Source organism: Odocoileus virginianus, chromosome 25 (assembly GCF_023699985.2).
Source record: "Odocoileus virginianus isolate 20LAN1187 ecotype Illinois chromosome 25, Ovbor_1.2, whole genome shotgun sequence".
In the NCBI taxonomy this organism is placed as follows: Eukaryota; Metazoa; Chordata; class Mammalia; order Artiodactyla; family Cervidae; genus Odocoileus; species Odocoileus virginianus.
In genome coordinates this window covers 13,686,029-13,708,917 of record NC_069698.1, presented here as the reverse complement: position 1 = coordinate 13,708,917, position 22,889 = coordinate 13,686,029, and the positions used below count along the sequence as shown (strand labels likewise).

General features: G+C 40.5%; 1 protein-coding gene across 1 annotated transcript in view; it reads left to right on the top strand.

Moving 5' to 3' along the window:
* CRYBG3 (crystallin beta-gamma domain containing 3) overlaps positions 1 to 22,889 on the top strand; it is a 123,065-nt gene that overhangs the window by 25,519 nt on the left and 74,657 nt on the right. Inside the window, exon 3 of the mRNA XM_070455023.1 lies at positions 16,333 to 16,751. Coding sequence (XP_070311124.1) covers positions 16,333 to 16,751 — 419 coding nt within the window. The remainder of the gene's footprint in view (positions 1 to 16,332; positions 16,752 to 22,889) is intronic.

Sequence of the window (22,889 nt, the reverse complement as noted above, 5' to 3'; positions counted from 1 at the left end):
GTTGTGATATAGTTGTTCATAATAGTCTCTTATAATCCTTTTTATTTCTGTATTGTCTGTTGTAATGTCTCCTTTTTCATTTCTAATTTTGTTGATTTGATTCTTCTCTTTTTTTCTTGATGAGTCTGGCTAAGGGCTTGTCAGTTTTGTTTATCTTCTCAATGAACCAGATTTTAGTTTTATTAATATTTACTATTGTTTCATTTATTTTTCATTTATTTCTGCTTGGATCTTTATTATTTCTTTCCTTCTACTAATTTTGGGGGTTTTTTGTTCTTTGGAAAAGTTTTTTTTTAGGTGTAATGTTAGGTTGTCTATTTGATGTTTTTCTTGTTTCTTGAGCTAGGATTGTATTGCTATAAACTTCCCTCTTAGAACTGCTTTTGCTGCATCCCATAGGTTTTTAGTTGTCATATGTTCATTGTCATTTGTTTCCAGAAATTTTTTGATTTCCCTTTTGACTTCTTCAGTAACTTGTTAGGTATTTAGAAATGTGTTGTTTAATCTCCATGTATTTGTGTTTCTTACAGTTTTTTTTTTTGTTTTTTTTGTAATTAATATCTAGTCTCACCATTTTTTTTTTTTTTTTTGGTAATTGATATCTAGTCTCATAGCATTGTGGTCAGACAAGATACTTGATTTCAATTTTCTTAAATATACTGAAGTTTGATTTGTGACCCACAATGTTATCTATCCTGGACAATGTTCAGTGTGACTTGAGAAGAAGATGTACACTTCTGCATTTGGATGGAATGTCCTAAAAATATCAATGAGATCCATTTCCCCTAACGTTCATTTAGGACTTGTGTTTCCTTACTAATATTCTGTTTTGATGATCTGTCCATTGGTGTGAGTGGGGTGTTAAAGTCTCCTCCTACTATCGTGTTACTGTCAATTTCTCCTTTTATGTCTGTTAGTGCTTGTCTTATGTTTTGAAGTGCTCCTACAATGGGCACGTAGATATTTAGAATTGTTACGTCTTCCTCTTGGATGGATCCCTTGATCATGATGTGGTGTCCTTCCTCATCTCCTGTCATCTTCTGTATTTTAAGGTCTGTTTTGTCTGATATGAGGACTGCTACTCCAGCTTTCTTTTGCTTCCCATTTGCATGGAATTTATTTTTCCATCCTCTCACTTTCAGTCTATATGTGTCTTTAGGTCTGAAGTGGCTTTCTTGTAGACAGCATATATATGGGTTTTGTTTTTGTATCCATTCAGCCAGTCTGTGTCTTTTGGTTGGAGCATTTAATCCTTTTACAATATGTTCCTATGCCATTTTCTTAATTGTTTCGGGTTGATTTTATAGATCTTTTTTTCTTCTCTTGTATTTGTTGACTATATGAGTCCCTTTAACATTTGTTGTAAAGCTGATTTGGTGGTACCGAATTCTCTTAACTTTTGCTTGTCTGAAAAGCTTTTTATTTCTCCATCAGTTTTGAATGAGATCTTTGCTGGGTATAGTAATCTTGGTTGTATATTTTCCCCTTTCAATACTTTAAATATATCCTGCCATTCCCTTCTGGCCTGCAGAGTTTCTGCTGAAAGATCAGCTGCTAAGCATATGGGGTTTCCTTTGTAGGTTACCTGTTGCTTCTCCCTTGCTGCTTTTAATCTTCTTTCTTTGTGTTTAGTTTTTGTTAGTTTGATAAGTATGTGTCTTGGTGTGTTTCTCCTTGGGTTTATCCTCTATGGGACTCTTTGTGCCTCTTGGACTTTCCATGTTGGGGAAATTTTCAACTATAATCTCTTTAAAAATTTTCTCATACCTTTTCTTTTTCTCTTCTTCTTCTGGGACCCCCATATTTCCAATGTTGGTGTGTTTAATACTGTCCCAGAGGTCTCTGAGACTTTTATCCTCAGTTCTTTTCATTCTTTTTATTTTATTCTGCTCTTCAGAGGTTATTTCCACCATTTTATCTTCAAACTCACTGATAGGTTGTTCTGCTTCACATATTCTGTTGTTGATTCCTTCTAGCGTACTTTTAATTTCAGTAATTGTATTTTTTGTCTCTGTATGTTTATTCTTTAATTCTTCTAGGACTTTGTTAACTGATTCTTGCATTTTCTCCACTTTGTTTTCAAGGTTTTTGATCATCTTTACTGTCGTTATTCTGAACTCTTTTTCAGGTAATTTGCCTATTTCCTCATCATTTATTTGGACTTCTGTGTTTCTCGTTTGTTCCTTCATTTGTGTAGTATTTCTCTGCCTTTTCTCTCTTTTTTTTTTTAACCTATTGTGTTCAAGGTCTCCTTTTCCCAGGCTTCAAGGTTGAATTCTTTCTTCCTTTTGGTTTCTGCCCTCCTAACGTTGGTGCGGTGGTTTTTGTGAGCTTAGTATAGGGTGAGACCTGTGCTGAGTGTTTTGTTGGTTTGTTTTTCGCCTGATGGGCGAGGCTGAGTGAGGTGATAATCCTGTCTGCTGATGACTGGGTTTGAATTTTTGTTTTGTCTGTTGTTCAGATGAGGCGTCCTGCACAGGGTGCTGCTGGTGGGTGATCCCTGGTCTTGTACGGCAGTGGTTTCCTTTGTGTGAGTTCCCACTATTTGGTACCCCTAGGGCTTAGTTCTCTGGTAGGCTAGGGTCATGGAGTCAGTTCTTCCACTGCAAAGGCTCAGGGCTTGATATCTCCTTTTGCATGGTTCTATATATTCTTTTCCTCTGGTCAGGTACTCCTGTCCGCTCTCAGCTGGTGTTCTGAGTGCACTTCTGTGTCTAAAGATGTATCCTGATGTATCTGTGCAGAGTTGTACTTCAAGTCCACCTACTCCTCTGCCATCTTGTTCTCCTTCCTTCACTGATTCTTTTCCGGATAAATTTCTTTTTGTGTGGATGTTTCTCAAAGTCCTCAACTCTCAACATCGGTCTTTCAAAGTGGTGTCTTTCAGTCTCATTACTTCACTTCATCTTTCGGCTCTCACATCTCTACCCTACACCCCTCTTGAGCTCTAGACTTGATTGTCAGAGTTCCAAACATTTCTACATACTGCAAATTCAGTATACGCCAAAGCCTCAGTGTTTTCAGAGATGTTCTCTCTCTATATATATATTGATATTTTTGTTTGGGAGGAGGTAGCATCATGTAACTGCCTGGGATGGGAGAAGAGCCTGGAGCAACAAGTACTCTATTTGGAGATATTCAACCAAACTCTTCTTTTGATCCCATGTCTCATATTGTCCTGAGTGGTACCAAGGGTCTTCAGATCCTGAGCCTTTCGGGTGGTCTGTTGACACTGTTTCTATAGATTATTCCCCCCTGTGGTCAAAGTTCCCTGTTGCTCACACTTGGGTGGAAGCTTCCTCTGGTCAGTTACCATGCTTTCATCTGCTTTTGCCATCTAAGCCTTTTCTGAAATCTCTTATCTGTTAATATCTTTGCTCTTCCTCTCTTTATACTTATAACTAAAAAAAAAAAACCCAAAAAACCCTTACTGTCATTTCAGAGTGTTTTGCACAAGAGAAGAAATCAGTGTTTGTGGTTTGTCTCCAGTGTTAATCAGAGTTTTATCTCTTAATAGTCGAAAATGTGGAGAGATTGTCACTCAACAAACTCACACTGTTATAGAGAGGAGGCAGGAGAATTCAGATGCAGTTCTACACCATGATGCTTCCCATTTGTGAACTTAATTTATAACTTACAGACTTAATTTACTGAAAAGAAATCCCTTTAAAAATTAAAGGAGCTTTGGCAATAAGTCTGTTTTCAGATTGAGTCATGAGCTAAATAAAATGAATTAAATATAGATCATAGGTTATAGAATCTCCAAACCAGGCCTAAATAAATTGATGACTTTTAGGGTTGTTCTCAGTAGCTTAGCATCTGCTTTATGTAAAGTTTGACTCTTACCTTATTTTAGAATTTTTGCTCATAATCAATCATACAACGTAGGTGAAGTCCCTGGCATCTTTTAAAAGTCAGTGATTGATGTATGCCTGTGATGTTTCTAGGGGTAACCATGGAGTATCAATATTGTGCCTATTATTGTTAGTTGTTAATAACTCATAGCCCTTATTTTTAATGTCATCGTAAGTAAATCACTGAAAAAACCTATGCCTTTTAAATTGTTACCACTGTTTGCTGATATATAAAAGTAGAAGTTGACCCAAGAATAACTCACTGAAGAAAAGTATTAAGTAATTATTCTTAATGTCAATACCTATATTGAGGGTACAGTACTGTTTAGTAAGATGAATATGTTAAATTATGCATTTGTAAAAAAAAATTATGCATTTGTTCATATTTTGATTTCTGTAGTGCTTCTTTCCTTATTGGTCTTTTTCAACACGTTTTTGGCCAGAGGGGAAATAGTAGTCAAATTTAAACATACTGGATGTTTTCATAGTTAGGAGAAATTTAATTACTGAAGTAATTTTTGGAATAAATTATGGCCTTAATACGTGCTTGCTACCTTTATTCTCAGCAATGCAAATAGCCATATGACAGCAATTTAATATCAAAAGCGTTTCTTTTTCAAGCACAAGAACTCTTTTTAAAAATTTTAGCTATAATTGGACTTGGAACCCCACATATAAACAGGTTAAAGCAAAGCTCCCCTGTTGGCGATGGGAATGAGTAGCCTGGAGTCTCAGAGTCAGCCACTAACACCCTGTCTCTGCCAGCCATGGCACCTCCTTAGAACAAATTTTTAAATTACAAGCAGTGATGGAAAGAACAGTCTTTGGAATCAGATGTATCTGGGCTTAAATCCTAGGTCTCCATGTGGTAGCTTTCTAACCTTGGAAAATTTGTTCAGCCTCTCTGAACTTTGCTTGTTCTCTTTAGTCAGGGCAGGCGGGGAGAGGGGAAAGGGGTGTCTTACTCTTATTTTATAGAAATGTTTTAGAATGAACTGAGATAACATGTGCTGCACTGTGCAATAGCTGACACAGCGAAGGTCCTCAGGAAAAGAGCCACCTTCTTGTCCCGTGAAGTCTGACTCCAGCTTAGAATCTAACTCTTTGTTTAAGAATGCTGACTTTTTCTGTGTGAATAGTATGGAAATCAACTATTAGAAGCATAGATTTTTGTCACACTTGAAGGCACACATGAACATGTGTACACACACTGAATTTTAGCTAGAAGTCGAAGCATCTCACCCCTTGATTGCTTCTGTAAAGACTAAGTGCCCTCAAGGTGCCTGAAGTGGAGATGACAGTGTGGGTTACTGTCCCCGTGACAGAGAGCCGAAGCCTGTCCGTGCAGCTGGCACTGGTCTGGGGCCTTGATATCCCAGCCTTCTTGAATGTTGAATGTATTGCATGGTGTCTGGTGTGATTTGCTACCACTCCAACCTCTTGTAGACCTCTCTTAGTCCTGCTCTGTGCTGTGATGGAGTACCTCGTCAGAGTGGAAACTGGGGATGAAGGGCCATGTACCTACTCTAGATTTTTGTGAGTAAATATGCCTCCAGAGGTGGCAGGTACTGATTTGAGAACATCAGAAGGAGCTCAAGAAAGCTCTCCTAGAATTAAAAACATTTATTATTGTGGCCCAGTGTTTTCACTGGTGACGTCTTTATACCATAACAGGAGGGAATGGCTTTTCTCCTGTTACGGCGCTGACTTCTTTTCTTACCTTACACACCTGCCTTGTTGATTTCACTTTTTACCTACATTGTAGCCTACAGCAAAGCTGTCCTTCCAGCCCAGTATGTTGTTCTGAGCTTCAGGGTGATGGAGCTGGTTCCTTGATGGGCCTTTCCTACCAATGTCACTGGGTATGAGATTTGACTTAAAGTTGAATTCAGTGTATTTTATCCTCAATTCCTTCTATTCCCATATTCCCTGTCCTGCCAAAAAAAGTGAAAGTCATGTCGACTCTGGGACCTCATGGACCGTGGCCTGCCAGGCACCTCTGTCCGTGGATTTCTCCAGGCCAGAATACTGGAGTGGATAGCCGTTCCCCTCCTCCAGGGGATCTTCCCAACCCAGGGATCCAACCCAGGTCTCCCGCATTGCAGGCGGATTCTTTACCAGCTGAGCCACCAGGGAACCAGAAGTCCTGCCAAAAGGTGCCACCAGTCACTCAGTCTTGACATCAGAGAATGATTCTGCCAAGCAGTGTGTTGTGGCCAGATATCTTAGGAGAAAACTAACCAGAATTCTCTAGTAGGCAGCTGGTTTTAGTTTATAAATGCCCAATTTGGGTAACCATTAGCAATCTAGGTAATAGTCCTCATGATGAAAGCATAACGTTGTTTGCCTTCACCTTGTGGTGATTTTGTTTATTGGAAGAACACACACATACACACACACACATGTATATGTTGTGTGTGGGGAGTTTCCATTCTGAAAACCTTGAGTTGCAGTAATTTCCCAGGCAAAGCGGGCAAGGGGTCAATGGCGTCAGCAGTGATAATCGTGTTGTGCAAAGATGTACCTGTGGTGAGAGCAAGCAAGAGGGGAGAGGAGGAGAAAATAGGTCTCGAGACTCTCTGAGAACACACACGGTGACATCAGGCCCTGTAGGCGTTACAAGTGACAAGAGATGGAATCAAGGAGGCGCATGGAAGCTCGGTCCACGAGAACCCTGATTGCCACGCTCGGAGGTCTGGATTTTATCCTGACCAGGGTGCCCAGGCATGGGAGCCCTTTAGGGATGGTCAGATTTGAAACCTGAAGCGTTGCCGTGGCTTTTGTGTGGAGAGCAGACTGGGGGGCTTTAGGAATAGAAGCAGGGACACAGGTTAAGTCACTCACCACCAGCTGCATTCTCGGGGTGAGGTCATGGTGTCCTGGCGTTTCATTGACTATTCAACAAGTGGGGATGTTACAGTTTACAGAAAATGGGCAAGAATGCAGACACAGCATGGTCAAGTTCGGTTTGGATGTATGAGTTGGAGGTTCCAGTGAAGCGTTCAGGTGGCTAGCTGATGATTGGATATTCAGTCTGAGTTGAGAACACACTTCTGGGAATCATCAGATCGATCGGTAAGAAATGAGAATTCTTAAGAAGATCATGAAGGTAAGGCAGCCCTGCACTGGAAGCTGGAAAAACATACTATGTAAAGAAAGGATGACTTAGAAGGATGTGAACTAGAAGGAGGCGGAAAGAATGTTGAGAGAAGAAGGGAAACATCAGGGTGATGTCACGGGAGCCAAAGGGAGATTGGTTTTCAGGATCAGATCCAGTCTCACCTCCTGTAGACATACCACATCAGATCAGAGCAGAAAAAGTACATTGAATTAACAAGTGTGAAAGTGTCTCTGAAGCCAGATTGCCGGGGCTAAAGAGTCATTGAGAGGAAGTGGAAAGAAGATGGTGACAGTTGGTGACTTCTGTCAGTGAGGTTGGTAGTGAAGAAAGGAGAAATCTTTCCCTGGACTTAAACTTTGAATGGTGGGCTTATGGACGGGGCAGATGAGGAAGTGAGGGGGCTGTTTAGAAGACATCAAGCACTGTGAAGTGGTGCCCTGGTGGATCCTTGGAGGAGGAGTTGTCCTCCCTGCCTTGCGAGGGCAAATGAGGGAGGCGGGACCGATGCTGCCGCTGTGATGCAGATAGAGGAGGGCTGGGGGCAGGACTATGAGAGAGCATCTCTGTGAAGTGGAAGGTAGGGTCCTCTGCTCAGCGAGGGCTGAGATGGTGGAGGGGGCATGACTTAAGGGATGTGGTAAAGGTTTGAAATAGCTTCCATGGGAAATGGGGAGGTTGCAGACTGATTTCCAGCAGAAACTGTAAATCGTGAATTATTGGCCAACCACATCCACTTAGCTGTATGTATCCCCATGGATTTTTAAAGCAAGACATAGTTACTTGTGGAAAAGATAAAACCAGAATTTTGGGTGGTGGGGACGACCAAAGAACAAACAAAAGAAGCTTTGAGTGTGTTAGCCATATTTGATGACTGGATAGAAAAGATGAAAATTTCTGGGAACTGAGACAGAACAAGAGAGGCCAGAAGCTATGATGACGCAGAAGGACTGATGCACCTGGCTCAGTGGGGTAAGAGAGCTGAAAAGATGAGAGGGTGTGAACACTTCGGGAATGCCGGAGATCGAGATCCACAGGCTGGGTGCGTATGGGTAAAGACAAGGGTCAGGGTTAGCCAAACAGTAAGGCCCAGCAGAAGTGGAGGCCATCGGAGTTGAGGGTGCTAAGGAACTGGGCCTCAAGGTGTTGTAAGAATCACGCCTGCTATGCACTATGAAGGCAGAGCCTGAGGGAGAAGGGATGACCAGCCCATGTGCCGGCGACTCTGAAGGAGGAGCCATGTGGCTCTTCACTGTTCCTCGCTCAACAGGCGCTTGGCTGACACTCCCTATCCCTTGACCATCTTGACCTTGTTTGCTGTGCCATTCATCATGTGGGGACAGCACCTGCCACTTGTTAGAGACTACCGAAGGAGGTGACATACTCATGCCCATTAGACCTGAAAACAAGTTCTGACATCACTGGAATGTACAGTCTATGACAGCAGGGCTGTTGGGTTTTGTTTTGTTTTTCATTGTTGCATCAAAGCACAGGGCAGTATCTTGCCATTCATCACTCAGAGAAGAATGACTATCTTGAGATTGCCATTGGCCCTGACTGCTCCTTGGTACACCTGGTCACAGCCCCTGGCTGCATTCCCCCAAACGCTCTTCCAAGTCCTGTCTATCTGGGGAGCTCAGATCCCAGCTCCACCTCTGCATCCCTCCTTCAGCTAAGTGTCTCTCCTCTCACTTCTGAGGTCAGAGCCACGTATGAGACCTTGCTCATCATCTCCCCCTTACAGAATTGCTGAGGCTTTAGCTGCTTCCTTATCACTGTGGTTGTAAGAGGAAGTATTCCTACTATGCTCTGAGGCTTATGCTTCCCCTTTTTTAGACATATTAGGGACTGTACTCTTCATCTCATCACCTTCTGCTTTTCTTTCTTGAACCTGTCATCCTTATCTTGTTCAGCAGTTACTCCCTCCCCATCAGGTATACAGCTGATCCATAAATCAGGAACAAAAAGCCATTTCTTCTGTCTTGGACCTTAAACTGCCACCTTTCCCCCTGCTTTTTCTAGTTAAAAAAAATCTCTCAGAAGTGTTGCTGTCTATTTATCTATTTACCAAGTGTTCCTGTTTCCTTGCTATGTGTCCACTGTTTAACACCTTGAGTTTAGGGCTGTACTCAAGAATTCCTGAGCTGTTTTGACTATTTCTCCTGCATTCCTAGGGATTCCCTATGGTCTTCAGTTCCTTCCTTTATTAATCCAGCAAGTATTTAAGCACCTCTTATTGTCAGGCACATTTCAAGATGCTAAACATAACAGCAATGAATAAAACAGACAAATAACCCTGTCCTTGTGGCTTTTACTTTCTAGAGGAGGAAACATATCAAATAATGTGTGTGTGTGAAATGTGTACTTGATACTAGCAAATACATAGGAGAAAAATAAGGCAGAGAAGAGATGCAGGCAGTTTCAGAGTTTCAGAGAAGTTTACTGTTTTAGACTGAGTGACTGGGGAAACTTACAATGAAGGGATGACAGTTAAGTAAAGGTCTGAGGGCGGTGAGGGGGTGTGAGTCGATAGCTCTGTGGGGGAAGAAAATGCTAGCAGAGAGAAGAGTGAATGCACAGTTCCTGAGGTATGAGTGGGCCTCATGTTTCTGCAGAACAGTGAGAAGCACCGTCCTCATCTTCCTTGACCCCCCAGTGCCATTTGCCATTTGCTCCCCTTTGCTTTTGGAAATGTCTGCTGGGGTGACTGTTCCAGTTTTGGCCTTCCTCATCTCTTTCACTGATCGTTTTCCTTCTTTGTGCCTGCCTTTTAATCCTTTTTTCCCCCAGTGCTTTTTTGTGAGTCCTTCTTTCCCCTGCACATGCCGTGTATCACCAAATCACATTCTTCACTGGGCTCTAACTGCTTCACCGGGGAGCACAGATTCAATATGTCTGACATTTACTTTGTTGCCTCACCTCCCCCAACCCCCACAAAGGCTCTTGCCTTCTGTTTTCCTTGTCCATTTTTGGCTTAACTACTTAGTCTCCCCATTTAGAAAACTTAGTTATCTGTGACTTTGTTATCCCTCATCCTCCACTTCTAGTTGGTCATCTTATCGACCTCATTCCCCCTTCTCTGTGCCTGAGTGTTCTTCAGCAACGCCCTTGCCGAAATAAACTTACTTCACACTCCGTGTGCTCGCCGCACGCTCCACCTTGTCTCAAAACTCTTCTCGCCCTTCAGGAGCAAGCACAAATGTTAGCTCCTCTCTGCAGTGGATTCTCCTGTATGTCCAACTCTTTGGAACCCCATGGACTATAGCCTACCAGGTTCCTCTGTCCATGGAATTCTCCAGGCAGGAATACTGGCATGGATGGCCATTCCCTTCTCCAAGGGATCTTAAGCACCAATATCCATTGTATCACTGAAAAGGCAAGAGAGTTCTTGAAAAACATCTATTTCTGCTTTAATGACTATGCCAAAGCCTTTGACTGTGTGGATCACAACAAACTCTGGAAAATTCTGAAAGAGATGGGAATACCAGACCACCTTACCTGCCTCCTGAGAAATCTGTATGCAGGTCACGAAGCAACAGTTAGAATTGGACATGGAACAACAGACTGGTTCCAAATAGGGAAAGGAGTACATCAAGGTTGTATGACTTATATGCAGAGTATATCATGTGAAAGAAATGCCGGGATGGATGAAGCACAAGCTGGAATCAAGATTGCTGGGAGAAATGTCAATAACCTCAGATATGCAGATGACACCACCCTTACGGCAGAAAGCGAAGAAGAATTAAAGAGCCTCTTGATGAAAGTTAAAGACAAGAGCAAAACAGTTGGCTTAAAACTCAATGTTCAGAAAACTAAGATCATGTCATCTGGTCCCCTCACTTCATGGCAAATAGATGGGGAGACAGTGAAAACAATGAGAGCCTTTATATTTTTTGGCTCCAAATCACTGCAAGTGGTGACTGCAGCCATGAAATTAAAAGATGCTTACTCCTTGGAAGAAAAGCTATGACCAACCTAGACATCACATTAAAAAGCAGAGACATTACTTTGCCAACAAAAGTCTGTCTAGTCAAAGCTATGGTTTTTCCAGTAGTCATGTATGGATGTGAGAGTTGGACTATAAAGAAAGCTGAGCATTAAAGAATTTATGCTTCTGAACTGTGGTGTTGGAGAAGCTCTTGAGAGCCCCTTGGACTGCAAGGAGATCCAACCAGTCAATCCTAAAGGAAATCAGTCCTGAATATACTTTGGAAGGACCAATGTTGAAGCTGAAACTCCAGTAGTTTGTCCACCTGATGCAAAGAACTGATTCATTGGAAAAGACCCTGATGCTAGGAAAGATTGAAGACAGGAGGAGAAGGGGATGAGAGAGGATGAGATGGCTGGATGGCATCATAGACTCGATGGACTTGAGTTTGAGGAAGCTCCAAGAGTTGGTGATGGACAGGGAAGCTTGGCGTGCTTTAGTCCTTGGGGTCGCAAAGAGTCGGACATGACACAACCCATTGTGTACATAGCTCTCCTTTGCTCCACGTGGTGATGTAATGATGAATATCTTGCTAGACTGTCAGCTCCTTGAATCCACAACTAAGTCTTATTAATCACTGTACCTGATGCTTTCCTGTGTGTCCCTGTTTGGGGCACATAGCAAAGAGGATAGACAGACAGACAGATGAATTTGGACCTAAGCACACTGTATTAATATTGAGTATGTAGGGGAAAAAATTAAATTCCCCAAAATACATATGCCTTCATAAGTAGCCTTTGTATGTTACACGCAGAGTACCAGCATCTTTGAGGACAACTGGAATCAATGTTTTATTAGTGTTTGCTTGAATCCTGAGTGTTTTCATTCTGTTTCTCACTTGTTGGATCAGTGGCAGACCATCCAGTTGGCAGGTGACATTGGCCCTGGTTTGTGGCAGGCTGAACTCCATTGCTGTCTAGGCTGAGGGCTTAAGAGCAGTTATTTTATACCAGACTTTTAGTATGTAGTTATATAAATACATGGTTTGTCATGTTAATAACAGTGCCCTTTCCTGCTAATTTTGGTCTCTAAATACTTTTCTTGTTGTTGTTGAAGGTATTTTAATTACTGACACAAATTTCTCATAGGATTATTAGGCAAAAATTAAGCAACGAATAACTTCTAGGAAACTGAGAAAATGCTCTTATTACATTTAAGATACAGGGATTCTGGGATAGCAAAGAAGTGATTATTGAAAGGAAGGAGAATTAAGTGATTTTTTAAAAAATTTATATATATATCACTCTAAAAAGGTTAAATGTGAAGGCATTCACTAGTTTAGCAAACTATATTTTCCTTGCTTAGGAAACAGTCCATTATATATTTTTGTAATTTTTTAAATTGATTGATGATTGTTTTACAATATTGGTTTGATTTCTGTCATACATCAACATGAATTAACTATAGATGTACATTAGTCCCCTCCCTCTTAAATCTCCCTCCCACATCCTGTCCATCCCCACCCCTCTAGGTTATTACAGAGCCCCAGTTTGAGTTCCCTGAGTCATAAACAGCAGATTCCCATTGGCTGTCTATTTACATGTTAGTGTATATGCATCCACGCTACTCTCTCCATTCATCTCACCATCTCCCTCTTCTCCCCGTCCCTTGTCCATAAGTCTGTTCTCTATGTCTGTGTTGTATATTAACACATATATATGGCATCTAGAAGGATGATACTGATGAGGTTCAGTACCATCCTTCTAGATGCCATATATATGCGTTAATATACGTTATTTGTTTTTCTCTTTCTGACTTACTTCACTCTGTATAATAGGCTCTAGGTTCATCCACCTCATTAGAACTGACTCAGATGTGTTCCTTTTTATGGCTGAGTAGTATTCCATCGTATATAGGTACCACAACTTCTTTATCCATTCATCTGTTAGAAGACATCTAGGTTGCTTCCGTGTCTTGGCTATTATAAATAGTGAACATTGGGGTACATGCATTTTCTTCAGTTTTGGTTTCTTCATTGTATATGCCTAGGAGTGGGATTTCTGGGTCATACGGTGGTTTTATTCCTAGTTTTTTAAGTAATCTCCATACTGTCTTCCATTGTGGCTCTGTCAGTTTACATTCCCACCAGCAGTGAAGGAGGGTTCCCTTTTCTCCACACCCTCTCCAGCACTTGTTGTTGTCGATTTTTATTATGGCCATTCTCACTGGTGCAAGGTGATATCTCATTGTAATTTTGATTTCCATTTGTCTAATAATGAGTGATGTTAAGCATCTCTTTTTATTTTTATTAGCCCTCCGCATGTCTTTGGAGAATTGTCTGTTTAGGTCTTTTGCCCCCTTTTTGATCAGGTTGCTTGTTTTTCTGGTATTGAGTTGTATGAGCTGCTTATATATTTTGGAAATTAATCCTTTGTCAGTTATTTCATTTGGTATTATTTTCTCTCTTCTGAGGGTGTCTTTTCACCTTGATTATACTTTGCTTTGCAAAAGCTTTTAAGTTTAATTAGGTCCCACTTATTTATTTTTGTTTTTATTTCCCTTATTCCAGGAGGTGGATCATAAAGGATATTGCTATGATTTATGTCATACAGTGTTCTGCCTGTGTTTTCTTCTACAAGTTTTATAGTTTCTGGTCTTACATTTATGTCTTTAATCCATTTTGAGTTTATCTTTGTGTATGGTGTTAGGGAGTGTTCTAATTTCCTTCTTTTACATGTAGCTGTCCAGTTCTTCCAGCACCGATTATTGAAGAGAGATTATCTTTTCCCACAGTGTATTCTTGCCTCCTTTGTGAAAGATCAGGTGCCCATATGTGTGTGGATTATCTTTGGGCTTTCTGTCTTGTTCCATTGGTCTATACTTCTGTTTTTGTGCCAGTACCATACTGTTGGAAGCAGTCCATTATATTTTGAAAGGAATTGTCAAGTAAGTAAAAATAATTGAGGCAGTGAGATGAATAGTATTTTTGATTTTATAGAAGTTTTTTGTCTTGATTTTGTTGATGTCAAAAATGTAATCATATTCTGTTTTCCTTAAAAAACAAAAAAAAACAAAAAAAAACACTGCCCCAATTTAAAAAAAAACCCTGTGAATCTGTATGCATTTTAAGAATTTTGGTGGTGTTTTAGTGAGTAGCCTACAGTTCACTTAAGCGTTGTAGCTGCCCATTACAACAGAGTAAATGGAGTGAAGGACAAAAAAAAAAATAACACATGATCACTTTCAAAATGTCATCTAGCATATTTTCTGCTGTCATATTGAGAGACTATGTAAGATGTTGACATAGTGCGCAGTTCATTTATAGAGCAGGCTCCCATGAAGAGCAGAAGGCTGGGTGGATGAGGTGGAGATATGTGGGATTGAGTTGCAGTTGAAACCAGTAAAAGGTGAGACTTTGACTCTAGAAGGCTGGTGGTATTCTAAATGTAAGACTCACTAGTTATATTAAGGACCTAACACATAGAAAAATGCTAATGTGTTTATTCAAAAATAGTCCTGACTCCTAAAGTTGGAACAGACCTTGAAATATGGTTCACTTGGAATTAATTTCCTAGGCTAATGGGTTCTAAACATTCCACAGCCATTCATATGCCACGTATTATTAGTTGTTAGTGGAACACTCCTTTAAGCTGTTTTGAATTTGGATTAAAACAAGGAAGGAGGTGAACAAATGACATTCGAATGTTCTTGCCTTCTTGAAGATCAGCTTCTTACGAAACTTCTTCCTGTGAGCCTGCCGTAGCCTAAGGTGGTTTCACCTGGGCATGCTGATATTTTTCTGACTCACACTCGAGCTTTCCTTTTGTAAGGACCAGTGAGTGTGACATCTGACAGATACTATCAGATGGCATTCCTCGTACAGGTAGGTGAGTGAGCATGTTGGGAAGGCAGGCCGAGTTGGCCCCTTTGCCTGAGGCTGAGGGCGCTTTTGGCAGGAGAGAGCCTGGCCTGCAGCACGGCCGCGCGGTGTACACGTGAGCGGGAGTGTGCTTCGCTGCTGCTGAGTCGCTTCAGTCGTGTCCGGCTCTGTGTGACCCCGTGGACAGCAGCCCACCAGGCTCCTCTGTCCCTGGGATTCTCCAGGCAAGAATGCTGGAGTGGGTTGCCATTTTCTCCTCCAATGCATGCATGCGTGCTAAGTTGCTTCAGTCATGTCCGATTCTGTGCGACCCTATGGACAGCAGCCCACCAGGCTCCTCTGTCCACGGGATTCTCCAGGCAAGAATACTGGAGTGGGCTGCCATTTCCTTCTCCAGTGCTTCACTAGTAGGTTAATTATGAGCTGGTAAAACACTCCTGAAAGTGTTCAGCATCTGCAAGAATTCCTGGTGCTGCCCACCCTCTGCGTTAATGCATATATCAGGGCTTTGTCTTTTACCAGGAAGTTTTTTTTTTTTTTTAATTTGGAGTATAGTTGCTTTATAAGCTCATGTTTCTGCTGTACAACGGAGTGAATCAGCTCCAAGTATTAACATGCCCATGTCCCCTCCCTCTTGTCCTTCCTCCCCCGCCCCGTCCCATCCATCTAGGCCATCACAGAGCATCCAGCCGCACTGCCCGAGCTGGGCAGCAGGTTCCCAGGGCAGGAATAGAGACGCGTTCGCAGGGAGGGGAGAGGTGGGGCTCTGTGAACTGGGAGAGTGGGTTTGACATAAATACCCAACCGAGCACACCCCGGGAGTTTATAGTGGCCTTTCTTCCCGGGTGATACACTATGCTGCTGTCTGTCCTCATCTTCTTGAGAAACAGTTTTCTACCATGTGGTAGCGTCAGGGGTTAACACAATGCAGAAGTGATGAAGTCTGTTCGGGTGTTGTCTGTGTGGAGCTCATGAGCATACGGTCTATGAGTTCTGTAATAATAAAGCTAAGTTTAGATACACAGAAAGTTTGCTATGACGTGCCCCTTTACTTATCCCTCCAAACTTAGCTTTCACTCTTATTTCACGATCTTACCTCCAGTCATTTTACGTTAGAAGCTGACTCCTCGTTGGACAGTGGAGAGATGATGGGTGTGTGGCCTGGGGAAGGTAGTGGGGTGTGGGGGAAGCAGAGAGAGAGGGGGTGTACAGGCATCCCTCTGGCCGTGTCTGCGTCTCCTTCCGAGGGCACATCCCGCCCCCCAAGTTACCTCCTGCGCTCTCACCGCCCCCAAACCTAGACTAGTTACCCCTGGGCTCCCACGTGGACTGTACTTCTCCCTTTGTGACATTTACCATATCATGCTGTTAATGCCGTGCTGACGGTGCCCTTTAGTAGGTTGTAAACTCCTAAGCAGTGGCAGCCATCCATCTCATTCACAGAAATATCCCTGGCCTTTAGCACAGAGAGTGGCACATAATAGGTTAGAAGTCAGCCTGTGTCATTTTTTTCAAATGATGAAGCTTAATATTCTCTGTTTTGTTTTCCAAGATTCCCCAAAGTGAGGACAAAAGGACCCAGGCCCAGCAGCTGATCACTCTTCCAACACAGGAAGATTCCAAAAAGCCCAATGACTCCGGTTCCACTTCAGAGGCCAAAATAGGAGAAAGCGATAAACAGCCAAAAGAAAGCTTCTTCCAGTTTCTAGGTAACTTATTCAATATCTCAGGAAAGTCTTCTCTCGGTGAAGCCAAGCAGTCTTCTTTCAAAGATGAACATGACAGACCCGAGAAAGACTTACGAAATCCCAGTCGTCACGAGGAGGGGGGCCAAAGGGAAGGTGTTGGTGGCCCCCTGAGAACCCAGGCCCTTCCAGCGGAGGAGCAGGAGTCCAGCTCAGCCGAACTCTCGGACGCCTTTCCTTTGGACACGACACAGGACAGTGAACAGGAGACCGGTGACTCGCTGAAGTAAGTTTGAAAGTTACTGAGCCGAAAAATTGAGCTTTTGGACCTAGCCTTAGTTCTTCTGCTACCCGTTAGGGGATTTGAAAAAATATTGTTATGTCCCTGCTACTAGGTGAGAAATTACATGATTCCGTGTACCACCATATCCAGGGTCTTCTGAGCTATTTTAGTGGGTGGTACTAGTATCTTTTAGGTGCTCACTTTGTCACAGTACAAGGTTTACTTCCTTTTTTAAAAATAATTGTATTGACTTAGCAGCTTTTGCCGGTGCTGGGTGGGTTGCTGCTCGCAGGCTCTCTCTAGCTGCAGCGCCCGAACTTCTCCTTGCAGAGGCTCCTCTCGCTGCGGAGCGTGGGCTGAGAGCCCAGGCTCGGGGGTTGCGGCGCTCAGCTGCCACACAGCATGTGTTCCCTCCTGGGCCAGGGATCGAACCAGTGTCTCCTGCATTGGCGGGCGGGTTCTTTACCACTGAGACGCCAAGGAAGCCCCCGAGATTTATTTCTGATTCAAGAGTGTTTCCCGTTGTCTGAATTCTTCTGTATTCAGACCGGCAGTGTGTTCAGTATCTGCGTTTGGGGAACAAAAATAGTCCTGTGATTTGTGTTCACATTCTATCAATATTGTTTCTTTGTGGAATCCAATTAAAGGGATTAAGAGAAGAAGTTTGACTGTATTTATAAAAGTAGCCTTTGGAACCTTTCTCACAGCTCCAAGAAACAAATCTTGCACAAATTTAAGGAGCATTTCACCACCCCTTTTTTCTTTCTTTGATTAACAAATGGGCACTAATTTGTTATTCTTTTATTCAAATGAGCTAGAAGGAGTGTTTTTTATCCAGAAAATGTTTATAACAATGTTGAGTGCATTAGACATTTTGTGTAACATGTAAGTATTCATTCATAGCTAGTAAGGATCTGGTTCATTGATTTTACTTTAACTTCTACTTGAGAATTATTTTTATTATTTAAAGATCTCATCAATGCCGTAGGCAGATACAGATGACAACTTAGAACTGTGCGATCCTTTGTAGTTTCAAAGTGTCCGCAGGCATATGCTTTCAGCCAGTTCCGCATATTAAGCTTTTAAGTAGGTGTAGGCACAGACCCATTTTATGGTTGTGAGAACTGAGACCCCACGTGGATTCAGGTTTGCCCATCAGGAATGCTGAGGTGGGGCTTGCCCTGCCAGATCTTAAAATGTGCCCATCAAACTGCATTAATTGAAATGATGTCATAATACTGATATAATATTTGCTAGACGCTTAAATGGAACAGAATAGACAGTCTAGAATAGACCCTTGTATATTTTGAGATTTGAGCCTTCAAATGTGACAGCATTATGTATTCATGTAGAAAGGAAAACTTGAGGAAATTGGGTAGCAATTGAAAGAAAAAAATAAAAACTAGATACTCATGTCATTTTATATTAAAATTAGAGTAGAATAAAAATGATTAAGAAACATACAAAACTAAAAGCATCTAAGTGTGGATTATTTTGCTGAGAAGCAGCTTTCTAAGCATGATAGCAATGGAAAGTATCTGGAAAGAGAACGTCAGTAGACAAAATTGCTTCCAATTTTCAAACTCTCTTATGTCCAAAACCATAAGCAATACAGTAAATTGGCAAATGAGAATGCTTTAACTGACCAGCATTTTAGTTAGCTCACTGATAGAATAAAATGGGCAAACAATAAAAACAAGTCATTCAGATAAGTGAGGAAGAGATGTATTCTCACTAGCAATCAAGGAAATGCAAACTAAAGTGAGAACTTTTCTCCTACTAAACTGATAACAGTAATAAGTGATAATACTCTATAGGAGTTGGAGTTGACTTGCTAATGCTCAAATACAGTGCTGTGAGTGGAGGGCTGCATGTATCAGGAAACTTGAGAAGCTTGTAGGTTATTACCAATGATATACAAAGGTGTTTATTGAAACATATGTAGGAACACATCATTGGTAACAAATGTCCAATAGCAGACAAATGGTTAAATTTGGGTAAATCATAATAAGGGATTGTCCAAAGCAGTGCTGTTCAAAGTTCAGTCCTTGGATCAGCATCACCTGGGAAGCATTAGAAATGCAAGTTATCTGACTCAGACCCACTGAATCAGAGTCTCTAGGAGTGGGGCCCGCCAACCATCTAACAATCTCTCCGAGCGACTTTGTCTTTAAAGCAGTTTAAAATGGTGCGTATTTTGGGGTTACATGGGAATTGGGTAGAATCAAAGGTTTGTGTTTTTTCTTTTTTTTTCCTTTGGCTTTGATTAATAGGTCAGGTTTATTTCCTTTTGACATTAGACAACAGAAAATGGAAGAGGATACTGTGCCTCTTCTTTTTAGTAAAGGCCTCCTTGATGATAGAGTAATTGCTTAAGGCAGTTCACCAGAACCACCTCAGCAAAGAACAGTGATTCTTAGAGGAAAGAGAAAGACCAGTGGGCCCCCATTTTGACTGAGCCCAGCTTCAGAAATCCTATAGGTTATCAGGCTTAGAATTATTTATAGTGTTAATGATGGTCTGTTAAAAACTGTCAATTTGTTTAGGAATTATTATATAAAAGTCAAATACTGTTTTGGTTAATAGTGCATTTTGACAATATAATTACAGTTTGCTTATACCTGATTTTAGACATTATTTCAATAATATATCTGGAGAAGATATTTACTAATAATTTTGAGAATCTGCATTTTAAAGGTTAAAGTTTTATTTCTGTGATATGAATTTGCTAAAAGCATGGACATTTCATTTTTATTAAGAACATGTTGTTATTCAGTTGCTAAATCGTGTCTAACTCTTTGCAACCCTGCAGACTGCAGCATACCAGGCTTCTCTGTCCTCCACTATCTCCTAGAGTTTGCTCAGATTTATGTTCATTGAGTCATTTACAGCATGTTTCAAATATAAAACTTTATTTAAAATTGAATCTATACTTTTGAAATTACTAGAGGTCCCTGGGTTGGGAAGATCCCCTGGAGAAGAGAAAGGCTACACACTCCAGTGACCTGGCCTGGAGAATTCCACGGACTGGATAATCCACGGGATCGCAAAGGGTCAGACACGGCTGCATGACTTTCACATCACATCACTTTAATCACTATTAACACAATTTTCAAGTTTTAGACAAGTTATTACCTATAATTTGAAGTATGTTTGTAAAAAAATCCTCATCAAAAAGCATTGTAAATGATTTCATCTTCACTTAATTAAAAATAATAGACAGTGTTGTAATTGTTTTTATATATAGTTGGCTATATAGACATCATTGTTAATATCCTTAAAGCCTTTAAGTGAACCTGTTTGATAACATTTTTTAGATTGCTTTCCACACTTTAACTCAGCCTTCTGGTGTAATTTGTATAGGAAGCTACTTTGTTATTGGGTTGAAATTCTTGAAAATGTTCTATAATTCTTCCGTTTTCAGCAGATTCCTATCATCATGAGAAACTCTTCTGTCAAAACTTTATTGTGATTTTTTTATAAAAATTGCTGGTTTTACAGCTTTTCTTTACATAGAAAAGTTAAAAATCTTCCCTATTGTGAGAGAAGATATTCTTAACTATATAATTTGAAAGAAAATAAATCTTAATGCTAAAAAAGTAGCTTAATCATACTTGCTAAAAGTGAATTAGGTAGATGTTTGTTCTAATGCTATTATTTTCAGGCAGCTTTTACAGAATTTTCTTTGAAGAATGATGCATGTCTTTGATCGACCTTTGTAGTATCAGATGTATCGGATTTATCCAGGATAGAGTGCAGACATTTGTAGTGCCTGGAGGCTTAGTAAGCCTTCACATGATAGGTAAGGTATGTTTGGGCTGAAATGCATAAAAACCTTTTCACATTTTCAATCTGTACGTCTATTCCCTTAAATATTTGAATTTTTTAGATATTTTACTTTTCTATTAGTATTATTTGGATCACATATTGCTACTTTTATAGGAGAAGCTACACATCCCATGCACAATTACATAACACATGACAATACATTCTTTATTTTGTGAAAACCTTTTTAATTATCCATATTTAGCTTATTTGTAAAGTTATATATTTTTGACATTTCCATTTTGTTCCTATTTCTTAATTAGGGAAAAACTTAACAAAGGACAGTTTTACATTCTCCCATCCAAGTACTAACCAGGCCCGACCCTGCTTAGCTTCCGAGATCAGACGAGATCGGGCGCGTTCAGGGTGGTATGGCCGTAGACCAGTTTTACATTCTTAATACTATTCAATTGTGAAGACTCAGCTACAACCTGTGAAAGAATGCTGTAGAAAATAGACTATCTTGGCATGACTAACCCTTTATAGAGTGTGAGTGTGGCTCATCAGTACCTGCAGGGACTAATTAGAATACATGAAGCTAAGCTTTCGACTTTGATGTTCAGTGCTTTAGAAGTGGCAGTGTAGTTGTTTAGTATAAAGAGTGCATATTTTAGTTACAAGCATGTAACATTTCCATACAGGGTGCTGCCAGAGAGTCAGAAATTTAAACTAGTTCATATAAATCAATTTAATCATTTCCGTTGAAATTATCCAGAAAACTCCCCAAATGGAAAGCAATTATTCCCCCAACCCCCCCTACAAAGGACTCCAAAACTACCAAAAGACATTCTTACAGTGAACTGAAATTTTCCTGGAGTGGATTTTTCTCTATAGTTTATTTTAATAGAAGTTATTTTAGATCAAGAGTTGCATTATTGGATTGATATAGGGTAAAATGGTTAGGATGGTGTTGGTAGTAAGAAAACCTAAGTTTTACTACACATGAAGAATAAACTTTGGATCCTTCTCTCTCATGGCCTGTTTCTTTGGACATCATTTACTTTTTGGAGATCTTTGGGGTGGAGGGGAAGCATTGCAGTCTTAAAAGTAGATTTTTAATTATAAAATGTAAAAACTTTTAAAGAAAAGTCAAACAAAACTTGTTATTTTTCATACTTCTGGATCTTGATACATTGTTTTGAAAAGCTCTTGTACTTTCTGAATAATTTATGCATTTTAAAATAGGATTTTACCAATGACATAAATTTGCCTATATGTCTTTTTCTCTTAGACAGATTCCCTTATCCTGCATTTTAACTTTGTTTCATAACTGTCTTTGGTTTAGCCTGAGACTCCTGCAGCAGCTAACATCACTTCTCCAAGGCAAAGCTTTTCTCTACACATCTTCTATACCTGTTTTAAAATGAACAGTAAAAGTAAATGAATGTAACCAGTACAAATTTTGTACAATAGTGGTGCCGGTAGGATTTTAGAGGCCAGCAGTTATATAGGTTGAAATAAACAGTTTCAGCTAAAATTAAAGAATTTGTAAGGGGCCAGGTGATGAAGATTTTGCATCTCAGAAGTTTACTTTGTATGTTATCATGCAGATAAATCTGTCATTCTTCATGGTGTTGCTTTAAAGTTGGGGAGAAAAAAACATCATTTTTAGTTATTAGAATAACTGGATTTCCTAGTTATTCATATGAGTTCTATAATGTTTTGTTAATTATATGTTTAACCTGAAAATGTTAGAATATACATCAGGTTTTTCTACCATACATTTTTGTAGTTGAGACACTAAAATGTAACTAGTATGCAGAATTGAAAACACTTTTGTATCAGCTTTTTTTGGATCTGATTAAGAAAGTCGAAAACAAATCGCTTAGCATTTAGTATCATTGCTTTACTTAAGCCATTCATTAATTCACACAAAGCTATTAAGCATACACCATTTGTCAGGTTTTTTGTAGGGCACTTAAAAATACAAAGATGATGAAGATATAGTGTCTGTCTTCAAACAGTCACTAGGTTAGTGGGAAAATAAATTGGTGCATAGATCTTTTTATGACAAGTCTGTGCTCAGGGCCATTTGTACCCACAGATCAGAGGCTAACTGCCCACTCTAGTAACAGTAAACAGGTCCCGGGGTGGGTTTGCATTAGAAATAACTTGGGAGCTGAGTCTCGGAGGGTATGAGTTTCTGTCTGGGGCTGGCATTGAAGAAGGGGAAAGAATGGTGTGTATGAGAGACCATAACGGAGCATAGCATAGCATCAGAGCTCCCAGAGACAGATTCTCCAGAAGAATGGATGCTGAGAATATCAGGAACTGTCGTCTAGGCCTGAGAAAAAGCTGGGAATTGGTGCTAGAAAT